The sequence below is a fragment of the Nomascus leucogenys genome, chromosome 13 (assembly GCF_006542625.1).
Source record: "Nomascus leucogenys isolate Asia chromosome 13, Asia_NLE_v1, whole genome shotgun sequence".
NCBI classification, from domain to species: domain Eukaryota; kingdom Metazoa; phylum Chordata; class Mammalia; order Primates; family Hylobatidae; genus Nomascus; species Nomascus leucogenys.
In genome coordinates, this window is record NC_044393.1 from 105,030,899 (window position 1) to 105,046,300 (window position 15,402).

Here is a 15,402-nt window from a genome sequence, read left to right on the forward strand (position 1 = left end):
ACAAATACAAAAACAAACAAACAAACAAAACCCAAAATATGATTTGGGGTTAACTGGAGTTCTATAAAATTGTAAAAATTAGAATATTAATGAAAACCCAATAGAAGGCAAGCTAAACAGTAAAAGTAACCAAAACCATCAGCGTAATATGCTTCACGCAAGCCAAATAAGACACAGGAGAGGTAAACACTAAGAATCCTGACATACGGACGTATTCAGCAGTGGCTCGCAATCTTACAGGAATCATCTTGCAACCTTGAGAAGGAGTTTCTGAATGCTACCTTGGAAAAAATCTTCCTTAAACAGAACCTGAAGGTCGGGAGAGACTGAACAACTACAAAGCTTTGCTCTGTTTGCTACAGAGCAAAGGACAGAAGAAAAGACCTGGGCTCCATACCTGTAGAATAAATCTGAGCAGATTCAAGCAGAGACAATCTGAATCTTCCCAGAGGTGGAAACAAGGCCAGAGAATGCAAAAAAGTTAATAAAGAACTGAATTACTACTATGTTCCAGATAAAAGGTCAGTAAAGCTAACAGGTAGAAGAGGAGTCATTAGTTCAAGATGATGGGTCTCACACACACACTTTTTAGCATAAAAGATGGGAGAAATGTACAATAAATCACCAATCTACATGTCCCTAACACTAGCAATAGTACCTAGCATGCAATAAGCCATCAATAAATATTAACTGAATGATTTAATTATGCCAGAGGACAGAAGCACCAGCAGACTAGTGACATTGAGAAGTTCCTAAAAGACAGCAAATAGATGGGATCAAATCTATGGGAAAACGTCCAAGGAAAGGTATAGATGGGAGGCAGGGAGGGAGGGAGAAAGGGAGGGAAGGAGGGAGGCTGTGAAGGAGGGAGAGAAGGAGGGAGGCCGGCAGGGAGGAAGGAAGGAGGGAAGGAAGGAAGGAAGGAAGGAAGGAAGGAAGGAAGGAAGGAGGGAAGAAGGAGGAAGGGAAGGGAAGGAAGGAGGAAGGGGAGGAAGGAGGAAGGAGGAAGGAGGAAGGAGGAAGGAGGAAGGGAAGGGAAGGAGGGAAGGAAGGAGGGAGGGAGGGAGTGGAAAAAAGAAGAAAAAGGTTAGCAGTGATTCCCAGTGCTAGAAGCTGATAGTCAAAAAGCTCAAAAACATGTCTAATAATAGGTAAGAATATTAAGAAATCATAGGTAAGGGCAACGTTATTGTATAAATTGTTCTAGAATAACTGAATAGTAATACAGAGAGAAAATAACTTAGATTTTCTCTTTTTAACCACCTCACAAAATTAGCTACACATAGATGAAAACATTAGATCTTTGCAAAACTCAAGGACAAAGTGGCCAAAATAGAATAGACTATATTATTCATCCCAGCTTTGAAGGAATGATAACACATGAAGAGCGAAACCAACTATCAAATTACCAAGAGTTTAGTTTAAGTGTAAAAATGTAGAAAAGCTAGCAGAAAACAAAATCAGGTTTTGTTTGGGCCTGCTTATATAATGTTTGTTATCAAGTCCTGAGTTTTCTCACACAATTAATTTAAAGAAAATTAAACAGCATGTGACATGGTTAAGTAGGACCAAGTCAAACGTATATATTATGAATCTTAAATTATAAGTCAACTTTCTAAAACCAGCCTTAATTATATCTTTATATATATGCCCTTTCTAATCAAAATTTACCTAATATATATACTTGATTACAATGATTAAATTATATATATTTTTAATCAACTTTAATGCTATTTTCTTGGCTTAGGATTTTCCAACAATACAGGTATCTATAGTAATATTAGCCGCAAACTCTTGGGAAGTCAGCGCCTACAGATGAGCTCACAGGGGAGACTTTCTTCTGCCCAGAGCTAAGGCTGACAGTCGTCCTCTATCAATGGGCAAGGTGTGTGCATGCTTTAAAATCTGCCCTTTGCCTGAGCACGTCTTACTGAGCCTCAGTTCTGACTCCTAGTCTCTATGTGCCTCTAACCTCATTTTTTCCAAACTAAAGGTCCCACGTTACCTTGTGACCACCCTCCCTCCCCTGCTGAGGAAACCATAGCCTGGCTTATTCACTTACTCTTGGGGTTTTGTTGTTCCTGTTTGTTGTTCTTCAAATACTCAGAGATTTTTCTGGCTTTCTTGAGAACTTATCTATGTACTTAATAATACAGGCTGCTTGTTATATAGTTATATTTTTGACAAGGTCCTATTTAACAATAGGATGTGCTGTTTAGCTTCCTTTAAACCAACTATGTAAAAAAAACTCATGAGGTGACAACAAACATTATATAATCAGGCTCAAATAAAGCCTGATGTAGAAAATATAAAGACTAAAATTTCTCTTTGTGTGACAACTTACAATATTTTTGAAACTCTAATCTGCTGAACTTCTAAAACCCTGATTTTTTATAATTTTCATGTTATTTCTACATGCTGAAATAAGAAAACATTTCAAGGAGTTACTTCCCAATAAGTGATAAATATTTCTCAGTAAGTAACATTCCATGTCTAAGTTGTCTATTTTCAATAAAGTCAAACTAGATATAACTGGATCCTTTTTCTTTTACTTTTTAGAGACGGAGTCTCGCTCTGTCGCCCAGGGTGGAGTGCAATAGCATGATCTTGGCTCACTGCAACCTCCACCTCCCAGGTTCAAGCGATTCTCCTGCCTCAGCCTCCTGAGTAGCTGGGATTACAGGTGCCCACCACCACACCTGGCTACTTTTTATATTTTTAGTAGAGACAGTGTTTCACCATGTCGCCCAGGCTGGTCTCAAACTGACCTCAGGTAATCCACCTGCCTTGGCCTCCCAAAGTGCTGGGATTATAGGTGTGAGCCACCACACCTGGCCTAGTACTCCATTTTCTCTATGTGGCATTAATTTTAAGGTTTTAGGGCCATCCTGATGTGCTATACAAAAGTTTTCATAAGGCCAGGTACAGTAGCTCAAGCCTGGAATCCCAGCATTTTGGGAAGTCAACGTGGGCGGACTGCTTGAGGCCAGGAGTTGGAGACCAGCCTCAGCAACACAGTAAAACCCCATTTCTTTAAAAGAAAAAAAAAAAAAAAGTTTTGATCAGCCAAATACAGGATCTAGTGAAGATTAACTTGGACAGAACTTTACTATCTGTATTGTTACTAGTAGTATGCTCTTCATTACCTTGTATTTAAACGTCAGTGTACCTTTTATTTATGATATTTAACCAATTATCCATTATAGGCATTAGTTAAGCAATCCATGACTAGGAATTTTTTAAAATAGAAAACAGCTCAAAACCATGCCTATGGCTTGTCCTGTTCAGCTGAGTCAAGCACTGAAATCATGAGCATCCTCCCCTGACCTCTACTAATACCTGGCGTACTCACCAAACCCCACATTCACAGGCTCTCAACATGTCTTGTTTTAAAGAAAAAAATATAAACTACTCATAAATATATAATATTTATTTTTATTTAAAAAATAAGAAATAGTATGAGGTATATTTACAGAATGAAACTGCAGAAAACCTTCTGTAATTTCTAGGAGATCTGAGAATCATTTGGTAAAAATTGGCTGGGCGCAGTGGCTCACACCTGTAATCCCAGCACTTTGGGTGGCCAAGGCAGGTGGATCACCTGAGGTCAGGAGTTCAAGGGCAGCTTGGCCAACATGGTGAAACCTCGTCTCTACTAAAAATACAAAAATTAGCTGGGCGTGGTGGTGGGCGCCTGTAATCCCAGCTACTTGGAAGGCTGAGGCAGGAGAATCACCTGAACCCAGGAGGCGGAGGTGCAGTGAGCCAAGATCTCACCATTGCACTCCAGCCTGGGCGACAGAGCAAGACTCCGTCTCTAAAACTAACTAAATAAATAAATCTAGCATTATAAAACAACTTAAAATTTCTTCTTCCTGTGTGCTACAAAAAGAATAAATGTATTCCATAAAACCGATCACTTCAATATATTGAATCCTAACTTTTTCTACTGTTAGTGTGTCCTTATTTTTTCAGTTTTTGTCTGCTGATCTTATTTTTAATCCCTAAAAGAAGATACATTCACACACATATTTTTTAATGTTTCAGTTGCTTTAGAATTCAGTCACTTCAGAACAATACAACCTTGTCTTTCTAGATGAGAATTTCCTTTCTTTAACAGAAAATATGCAAACCAATAAATATTTAAGTCGTATCATGTTAGTGACTTAAGTTTTAAAGAAAAGTAGATTTATCACAGGCTAAAATATTACCTAACATCAAACTATCAAACAATCTTACTGCCTTTGATGTGTATAAATACACAACTTCTATTTCTGGTATACTAAATGACAAATAAATGGACTGTAAATTAATGTACCAAGGTTCAGCTATATATTGACAAACATTTCATAGATCAAAGATTAACACTGTGACCCACTGAATAAATGATTTTATACATGAATAAATATGAGCTTAAGTGCCAAATAAATCTAAGATTGTAACAATTCAACCCCTAGTCTCTCTGGTGAGCTCTTGTCCTGCAGGCCTGTGGTACCCTAATGACTTAAGAAGCTCTCCAGTAGCACTAAATCTGATATTTAATTTTACTTTCAAATAAAGTTTATTCCAACCAAGGGTGAGTAGTTTTCTATTCCCCCCAAAAACTTTTAGAAAAGACACTCTAACAATGACTATTTCTATAAAACTGTTTCATGAGTATTGGAAGTATTACGGCCAGTTTAATTTAAAGTATAATTACTTTAAAATCTGTACTTGGTAACTTTCTGTTTCCTCTCTGCCAAAGCTTTTCTTCATTTAACAGAGGCCTGAACTATCAAACATTATGAGACATTAGTTAGTAATTTAATCATCATATAAAAGGCTTTGAAGTTTAGTTATCTATTAAACATAATACCTATTTTTTACAACCTATACTGTTCTAAAACAGATCCTATTTCAAAAAATAAAATAAAAGCTGAATATGTCAATACCAATGTAATTTCTCATGTCACTGCTCTTAGATATAAAAAATAATCCTACACAAGTTCTCCTGATGTTTCATCATCAGCTTTAACATAGTTGGTACATTTAAGCACCTAATAATAACTGCTACTTAAAATGTGTCTTGGGTAATTTACCAACCTTTTAGGTGAGGCTACCAAATCCCTCAGCAACCCTGGTAAACAGGTACTGTTAGACTCATTTTATAAATGTGGACACAATGAAATATGCCCTAAGTCACAGTCAGTAAGAAGAGTGAAGATTGAAGTCCAGGTATTCTGAATTCCAAGGTTCCTATTTTTTGCCACTGTTATGCAAATAAAGAGACAATCTAGCCTTTAAATATAGAAATTTATCATTTTTCGATACTGAGAGGCAAAGATGAACATACTATATAGTGTTCAATTCGAAGTATACCATTACAATGTATATGGAAACTGAGTGACGTTTTAAAAAAAAGCTGTTACTTAACAATAACAGATACTATAAAGCCATAATTTAGTGCCCTCCTAGATCCAATTGTATTAAGAACAGTGACAAAATTAATGTCATTTCCTGAACTAAATGATTTTCAATTCAAAATTTTTATAAACTCAAATGATTTTTAAATGAAATAAATGTATTTACTCTTTTCCTCAAAATAATACTTTCCTATTTCTTTCTGAGTTCCCATATGCCCAGATTTGATGTTTCAAATGCTCACTTTACACGGTTATAACCACACCTTTACAGTAAAACAATTCCAAAAGGAAGCTGAAGTATCACAGCATTATCAGAATAGAGTATTTTCAAAATAATCATTCTGATCCATAACCACTTCTAAGGTAAAAACTAGTGCTCTCAATTGGGGGATGGTAGAGGATTTCTATTAATAAATTGCTCTATGATTTTTTCTCTTGAAGGTGTTGGGAAAATCAAATTAACACATAACAATAGTTAGTGAGATATGGCTTCATTTTCTGTAATAAACACTAAGATCAAAACACGACCCAAGTTAAATTTCCTTGCAGGGTTCCCAGCAGGGGCTTCCCTTTTGTCTGTGATTTCCTCTCACCCACCAGAACCAGGCCAAATATGCGCATGTGCCACTAACACTAAGCAGCACTTCCTTAATCACTCATTTCCAACAATTTATGGATCATCAGTGGCAAAAAACGAGCAAAAATAATGAAAGAATGCAATGAAAGCTCGTGGAGACAGAGGCTGGACTTCCTACTCACTCTGTGTCTCTTTAAGATGGAGGCCTGATACAAATTAGCCACTGGGGGGAAAAAGTCATCTGGTCATAAAATACAGTACAAGGTCACTTTTATGTAAGTTTGCCAAAAGGGACATAAACCAGGACAATTTCAAACTGTGACACAGGATAGAAACATATTAAAAAAATCTTTGTTCCTCCTCTATTGTGCTGTCATGTTGCTCAGCTTTATAGACATTCCAAGCACCAGCACAGAACTCTTCGCTTCCACCTGGTCAGTCCAATTAATTAAGAAAGGAAGTTACCTAAAATTTTGTACTTTTTGCTTTTATTATCAAGCACTTTGTTTGAAGTTATAGGAGTTAACCTCTTAATCCTACAGACCGTGTGCTATGCTCTGGCCATTCGGGGATGTCTGGATGGTTTGGATAATTGGTCAGGATGTTGCTTATGTTACCTTTTATGCTATGACTTCAAATCAAAGATAGGCATTAAAGTGAAGTACATGAGAAATTTACTCCCAGAAAAATCTTGGGTTTATGAATTAATCTGTCATAAAATTTACATAACAATCATATGGAGATATTTTCTCCCACTTTCATTAAGTTGTTGAATTTTTTTTCCTCCTAACATTTTAATTCAAAATAAGATGTTAAGATATAAGACAAATATATTCCTAACTACCATTTAAACACTGGCCAGAGGTTATACCTCCAGAGTTCCTTACAAAATCAGAAAAGATCTCTGATATTAATCCAGATAACCTGGAGGTCTTTTCTGGAGTGGAGGAGGGAGATAAATCACACAGCCAATCTGAGGTATGATAAGTACAGCAGTGATGTCTGCCTTAAGATGTTCCCTGAGCCCTAAGAGCCACATACTGCAGAAAAAGCAGGCTTACTGCCAAACAAAACAAAAATCACCAAATGGAACCTTTTTATCAGAGTTGAAAAATTAAGATCTAAACAGAGTCACTTTCAAATACCTATGAACATACCTAAAGCTCAATACAATACACGTAGGTGACAGCAAATAAATTTGGTAAATATTTAACTGCTAACAATAAGTCTAAATTCCAAGATAAAAGTTAGCTGCTTACTAAAAAAGTTTTACTTTATCAAAACCGTTTCTATCCTCTTACACTGGAGAATTATAAAGTAAGGGAATAGCAAGGAGATGGTCCTAGTAAAACAGAAACACACACCACTGCCACCATAAGAAGAGAGAAGCAAAGCTATTGAAGGCCCTTAAAAGGACATAGTCAACCCCCCAGGCCTAATATGTCCTGTTTGAATTAACATAGTGGTTTAATTAAAAACTAAGTAGAGAATTCTGCTTAATTTGATTTTCAATTCAAGCTCTGCATCCGCCCATGGCCAGTGGCCAATTTCCGCATCTCGGCACAATATGCAAGAAGCTGTTTGAACATCGATTGCCCAGGGGAATCCATGGGAGTAGAGTGGGGCCATATGCCATTTAGGGATACACCAGACTTAGACACAGTAAAACAGCACCAGGAGGGTGGCCACAGGAAAAAAAAAAAAAAAGGAAATTTTACTTAACCATATTACAAGTTTGTCATTGCTCAAATTAGTGTGCTGAATCTACCAATTAGAAATGTTTCTAGCCTCTCTTCAGTATCACTTCAGAAACTATATGTGTCAAATGTAATCGATGAGCAAGCAGCTTTAAAGGAATATACATAAATATATGTACTTATTAGCCAAATATGTTAAACATTTTAATGACTGTGATCAATCAACATTAATTTCAATAAAGCAGCAAAGTTAATTCTAATAAGTACTGTGTAAAGAACCATGTATCTTTAAAAATGTTATTTAGAACTTACACAGGTAATTAACAAATGATTCTAGACTACAGAAATATACAACATGAAAGGGCTCAAAGGTATGCTTAACACATTTAGACTTAACGACACAATATTAATAACCTTTCCAACTTTCATGTGACTGATTTTAAAACTGAAAAATACGAATATTTTTAAATAACATGCCTTGATTAGCTTAATTTTAAAACTTTCTACACATTTCTACTAGGATCTAGGACACACCTTATCTTCAAACAAGTTTGTTTCAAAGTATGCTAGCTGTAATGCTCAAGCTGAGTTATTCTACTTCAGTACATGCCATTTCAAAATGGGAAACATATTTTAAAACTGCCTGAGATAATAATCTGTGAGGAATTAAAAGATGACTGTATTGTATTCAGTTGCTTGCTTTCTGAGGCCCATATTTTATAGAATATTTAGTGATAATAAGTATTCTAGAATACTTATTAGCGATTAGTGATATTTTATAGAATACTTATTAGTCAAATGCATTTAAAGACTACCTCGAAGATAAAGGTAATTTAATAATAGCTAACATTTACTAAGTGAAGTCCCGGGCTATGTGCATTACATGAATAATCACATCTTATTTAATCACCAAAATGATACAATAAAGTAAACATCATTATTACACTCGTTTTATAGAAAGCAACCCCGCGGTTTAAATGAAATCACCTGCCCAGGCAGTCTGACTGATGCCAGATTTTCTGACGGTTGCAGCTTCACCATCTTCTGCTGGCCTCTTTTCCTCAGCATATCGGTATAGTCAGACTCTCCAACTTTAAAATGATTCTTCCGCCCCTACCTTCAAGCTGGAATCCCATCTCCCTCCTTCCTTTAATGGCATTAACAACCAAATTCTTTAATTTGGTTTTCTGCAGCACCTATTACAACTTCCCAAGTCAGACAAATGGCAGTCATCCGGGGCTACACCTCACTGCTCTCTTTTTAAGTCTTCTGCTGTGTTTGGGAATTAATTGGATTCGTAGTTGCCTGTATCCTACAGTCATTCAATATTTCAGTCCCATTTGAGGTCAGGAAACACAGCTGGTGAACCTCAAGTGATGTTTAGGCAACTAACATGGTCAAAGATGTGCTAAGAAAAGAATATTAATCGTGTATAAAAAGACTAAAAATTTTTTTTAAAAGAGGAAATAAGTGCTGTACAATCGTATGTGTGAAATATCTCTAATTACCTTCTAGGATCCCTCCTCAGCTGATTCTCCCTTTGACTTTAAGTCTATTAAGGGGGAAGAGGAGAAAAATGACATGTCATTGGGATTTTTTGTCATTTTTTCTTTTTTAATTCTGGAGATTGTTGCTAATTCTTCAAACAGATTTAGCCAAGTCCCTTTCCTAGTTGGTTAATTCACAAGAAGGGAAGAAAATAACTTGGAGGCAAAGAGTTTGTCCATATTACACCCTGTTATTGTAAATAACAATCTATTCAACTAGATTTTTATAAAAAGTATAAATTAGGTAAATACTGCCTATAATGTCAAATATGAAAATATAGTTCACACCAAGCTTTATCATTTGTTTTTTGTATGTGGTACTATTACACAAGAGGAAGTGTCAGGAAGAGGGAAGAACTTTGCTTATTTTAAGCAAACGTCGGCAGGCAATGTCACAGAGTCAGGTGCAGGACTGATTCGGCACCATGATCTACAGAACAGTGTTCTGCACTGTGTGGGGCATGTATTCCTTTGTACTCCTTTCCTTTGTGACCTGCACAAAGTCTAAAATGCATATTTGTCTCTAAATATACTCAAATGGTAGATGAGGACAATTATTTTCAAAAATCCTATTCTGGCTTCTCTGTTGCCTACAACATAAAACTCAAATGACCAGACGGAGGACTCCAGGCCTCCAGAATTCAACCCTGGCAAGCAGCTTGTGCACCCTCATCTCTCACCATTCTCCAGTATCTAAGTACCAGCCATTCCCTCAATTCTGTCAGAGCTCTGGGCCTTTGCTCAAGCCTGGAATGCCACACTCTAGCAAAGCCCTGCTCATCCTTCAAGTCCCAGCCCAAGTCCAGGTGGACTTCCCCTGTGAAGCCTGCTCAGATTCCCCAGGAAAATCAAGATATCCATTCCTTTCAGGGTTTCCCATAAGACTTCATTATATAAAAGGGCTTCAAACTGCATCTTATTTGTTTACATCTGTCATTTCTCCCACTGTCCGACCCTTGAAGGCCGGAGCCCCATCTTTTCATCTGTGTCCCCAGCAAGCTCCTATAAATAGCAAAATAACTGCTACTTAAGGAACTGGTTAATAAAACTCTGAATTCTCAATAAAATTCATTCTCTGTTGAATGAATGAATATCCATCAAAAGTTATGGTTCCAAAATTCTACAGAAATTGCCTTCTCAAGAGTCTACAATGACCTCCTTTCTTCTTGTTCATTCTTGGTTTTTGTTTGTTTCTGAGACAGGCTGGAGTGCAGTGACGCGATCACAGCTCACACCGTGGCTTCAACCTGCAGGCTCAAGCAATCCTCCCACCTTAAGTCTCCCGAGGAGCTGGGACCACAGGTACCCATCGCCACACCCAGTTAATTTTTTTTTTATTTTTAGTACAGACAGGGTCTCACTGTGTTGCCCAAACTGGTCTCGAAGTACTGGCCTCAAGCGACCCTCCTGCTGCAGCCACCCAAAGTGGTGGGATTACAGGTGTGAGCCGCTGCACCCGGCCATTGACTAAATTTTAATTGCCTGTCTTAAGAATACATCATGATTTTTTAAATTCCAATGCATAAAAGCCAGTTTTCTAATGTCAGGTTTGACTGCCAGAGTCATTCATTCTGATCCTGGTATATTTACTAAATGTGAAATCAGCTGTCAGTTTTCAGCTGCAGACTGTTAACGTATGGAATAACAGCTAGACAACAGAAAGGGGAGCCCATGGAAATAACACTTTACTGTCACCTTAAACTAAATAAGATACTCTAAGAAAAGAATAGAAGCTATTATATCAGGTTTATCCGTTACACTAAATGTACGCATGCTGTAAAAGTGCCCACAGGTCTAAAAGATGTCTCTCTCATGGACATGCAAAATAATTCCATATGCAGAATTACTGTTATTGTTAACAATGTGTTGTTAATATTATTACTCATTTAAATTTTTATATTCCATTTTAATAATTTAAGTCTGCTTTTTCTAGTTCAATGTGAATGATATTTAATTCCTCACTTAACCAATTTAATTCCAATACTAGATTCACTTACCTTTTTCAGGCCAGCAAAGCCTTCTGATTCCAGAAAGAAAAAGGCAAAGGGCATCAATACAAATAAACAAAGGTTGGAAAAAAGGGAAGCAAGATTCCACAAACCTATAAAAAGGGTAACAAGAAAAGAAGAAAAACAGGTTAGATATTGAAATTGATATTAATCAAGATCTATACTTTTAAATAGTAAAAATAAACAAAAAGTAACAAATGATCTAAACTTAGAAATCATAAAATAATTATAGTATGTATTTATTTAAATTTTTTTAACATTGTAACTTGTACCTATTGGGAAAAGTCAGTATAGAAACTAATGTTTTTTTCCATGCCCTAAAGTAAATTCACTAAAAATATGACGTGTGCAGAGATCCAAAGGCACAGCCTCTTTAGACATATAGGCACCGGAATATTTAAATTAGAGCCACTAGCATTTATTGAGCCCTTAATAAATGCCAGATACTCTACTGAACATTTTACATGCATAATCCCATTTAATTTAAGCCTCATAAAAGCCCTAAAAATAATAATTAGCATTTATTGAGCCCTTATGTGCCAAGCACTATTCTAAGTGATTTACAGACATTATCCGAACTCATTTACTTGCCACAGCAATCCCACGAGGCAGGTAGCGTTACTGCCCCAATATGAGAGAAGGGGAGCAGACCATGCAACTTGCCACAGCTGTAGAGCATGCAAGTGGCAGAGCTGACTCTTAATTCCTGAGATTTTTAAAAAATCACTGTATCACAGAAATTTTGGTAAACAATTCCAAGTGGGAAAGAAAAAGTCACAGAGACTGGCAATCTCAAGTGACCTTTTCCTCCTTGGCACAAAATGGTAAGTACAATAATAAGAACAGACTTAGTAAAAGACAGAGCCCTGTTAGGTATGTCATTGGGAGGGTATTTGGCCCAACATGTCAGATCATATTTTTTACAGGTAAAAAAATAAAATTTAAAACTGAGTTTCAAAATGATGGTGATAATCATTACAAAAGTTTATAAAATCAAGAGTCAAGATAAAATTTATGCCAAGGATAAATTCAATGAACTGTTTACAATTATAATTCAATGTTTTTGAAAGTAGGCAACTAATGCTTTTTCAACACCTTTATTTCCAAGCAGTGGAGATGCGGTGATGAACGAACACAAATCTCTGCTCTCAGAGCTGTTCATGCTGCAGATCTGCATGCAGAGACCACCTCTGAGCTGGCAGTGAGCAAGGGAGCAGAGCTGTCCCTAACTACTGCAGTTATGAATAATAAACATAAAGGTTTGCAACTGTCCTAATGCCCTTTGGAATAGCATGGAGTATAAACAAACACAATTAATTTAGCAATTAATACGGGTCAGCTGGGGAGATTCACTTCCTTTAGTAGACAAGGTAATATAATAAAATCAACTCACAGTTTCTTATTCAAAAATTACATAGATTTAACAAATTTACAATGTACATTTATCTTTGTAGAAAGTAAAATTTTTTATAAAACAATATCGTAACATCTTTTAGTGGAAAAACTGCAATTTGAACTATTTAAAATTTTTAAAAATTTAAAATTTTAAAAAATGTAAATAATTTTATATTTTCCAGCCTTTAAAAAAAAAGCCAAACATTCTGTTTTCTTTATTCAAAAAGAGTATAATTAGAGTCAATTGTTTTATTGTGCTAATTACTGGAAGAGCATATAAAACGATGGCTGCATGCACACAACTGAGTTCTAGGCAGACCTGGGTTCACGTCCTGCTGCACTTCTATGTGACAACATTGCTGAATCACAGGTTCTTCATCTATAAAATATGGCTAATGACGGGTCTGTAGACATTGGTAAGTATTAAATAATGCACATACAACTGACACAATGCCTGTCATAAAATAAGCATTTAATGAATTTTTGCTTTTATTAAGTTACAGCACGAGAGGCTACTAGCAACAGTGCTATCAGCTCCCACACCAAACTACCATCCTTCCTGAGACTCCAGGCTCACTTGCTAGTTTTCCCTTTCATCTTCTTTCTACCAGGTATATTGGCTCCTGGTTTTCGTTACTAGAAATGAGCATGTGTCCAGGAACAATCTCTTCCCTCCCCCAACAGCCTATGGGTAAAGGTATCATATACGCAACTTTTAAAAGTTGTATCTAAAGAATAAACTGACCTGGATCAAAGCTGTACCTTCCAGGTCCAATTCATAACCTAAAGTGCATGGTCTTTGGCCTCTCTTTTGCCTGCTTAACAGCATTTTCTCTTCTTTATGGTTTCCAAGTATGTTACTTTCAGATATGTGAGGTACGACAATAATTAGTATTATGTAAATTACATATTATTCTTTAGTAGGCTAGAGAACCATGGTTGTTAATCTATTGCTTTAGGTAGGCGTGGTGAAAGAAAGACATGACCGTTTCAAATCATTTGTGTTATAAAAGATAAAGGTGTGTCAAGAATTATACTCATTTTACACAAGATAGTTTTATTCCAATTAAATATCTCACAGTCTTTTAAAAAAAAAACACATTTTGAAAAGTTATCTACTGGCCGGGCATGGTGGCTCACACCTGTAATCCCAGCACTTTGGGAGGCCGAGGCAGGCAGATTACGAAGTCAGGAGTTTGAGACCAGCCTGGCCAGCATGGTGAAACCCTGTCTCTACTAAAAATACAAAAAAAAAAAAAAAAAATTAGCTGGACATGGTGGTGCACGCCTGTAGTCCCAGCTACTCAGGAGGCTGAGGCAGGAGAATTGCTTGAACCCAGTAGGCAGAGGTTGCAGTGAGCAGAGATTGCGCCACTGCACTCCAGCCTGGGCAACAGAGTGAGACTCCGTCTCAAAAAAAAAAAAAAAAAAGTTATCTACTACAGGTATACCTAAAGCCGATTGCATGTTGCTTTAATATGCTTTGCAGATACCGCGTGAAGGTTTATGGCAACTCTGTATTGAACAAGTCTATCTGTGCCATTTTCCCAATACCACATGCTCACTTCATTTCTCCATGTCTTATTTTGGTAATTTTTGCAATACTTCAAACATTTTCATTATTATTACATCTGTTATGATCTGTGACCAGTGATCTTTGATGTTACTATGTTAATTGTTTGGGGGCGCTGCAAATTGTGCCCATAAAAGATGCCAAACTTAATCAATAAATGTTGTGTGTGCTGACTGCTCCTCTGATTGGCCGTTCCCTCATCTCTCTCCTTCTCTTAGGGCCTCCCCATTCCCTGAGACACAGCGATATTGAGTAGGCCATGTAATAACCCTACAATGTCCTCTAAGTGTTCAAATGAAAGGAAGAGTCACACATCTCTCATTTTCAATCAAAAGCTAGAAGCTTAGTGAGAAAGGCATGTCAAAAAATGAGACAGGCTGAAAGCTAGGCCTCTTATGCCAGTTAGCCAAGTTGTGAATGCAAAGGAAAAGTTCTTAAAGGAAATTAAAGTGCTACTCCAGTGAACACACAAATGACAAGAAAGCAAAACAGCCTTACTGCTGATACGGAGAAAGGTTTTGTGTTCTGGATAGATCACACCAGCCACAACATTCCCTAAAGTCACAGCCTGAGCAAGGCTGTAACTCTTCATATCTATGAAGGCTGAGGGAGGTGAGGAAGCTCCAAAAGAAAAGTTTGAAGCTACCGGAGGTTGGTTCATGAGGTTTAAGGAAAGAAGCCATCTCCATAACATAAAAGTGCAAGGTGACGCAGCAAGTGCTGATGGAGAAGCTGTAGCAAGTTATCCAGAAGATATGGCTAAGACCATTAATGAAAGTGGCTGCACGAAACAACAGATTTTCAAGGTAGACAAAAACAGCCTTACACTAGAAGAAGATGCCATCTAGGACTTGCATAGCCAGAGAGAAGTTCAATGTCTGGCTTCAAAGCTTCAATCAACAGGCTGACTCACTGGTTACAGGCAAATGCAGAAGGGGACTTTAAGTTCAAGCCTGTGCTCATTCACCATTCCAGAAATCCTAAAACCCTTAAGAATTACCCTAAGCCCATTCTGCCTGTGCTCTACAAACACGAACAACAAACCTGCCCAGATGGCAGCACAACTATTTACAGCATGGTTTACTAAATAATTTAAGCCTACTATTAAGACTTGCTACTCAAAAAAAAAAAAGATTTTCAAAATACTACTGCTCATTGACAATGCACCTGCTGATGGAGATGAAAGAGCCCTGGTGGAGATG

At 37.0% G+C, this 15,402-nt stretch overlaps 1 protein-coding gene across 8 annotated transcripts in view; it reads right to left on the reverse strand.

The window, feature by feature from the left end:
• LMBR1 (limb development membrane protein 1) overlaps positions 1-15,402 on the reverse strand; it is a 208,738-nt gene that overhangs the window by 102,618 nt on the left and 90,718 nt on the right. For all 8 annotated transcript variants that reach the window (XM_030826305.1, XM_030826303.1, XM_030826302.1 and 5 more), the window contains one exon: positions 11,221-11,324. In XM_030826305.1, the coding sequence (XP_030682165.1) occupies positions 11,221-11,324 (104 nt within the window). The remainder of the gene's footprint in view (positions 1-11,220; positions 11,325-15,402) is intronic.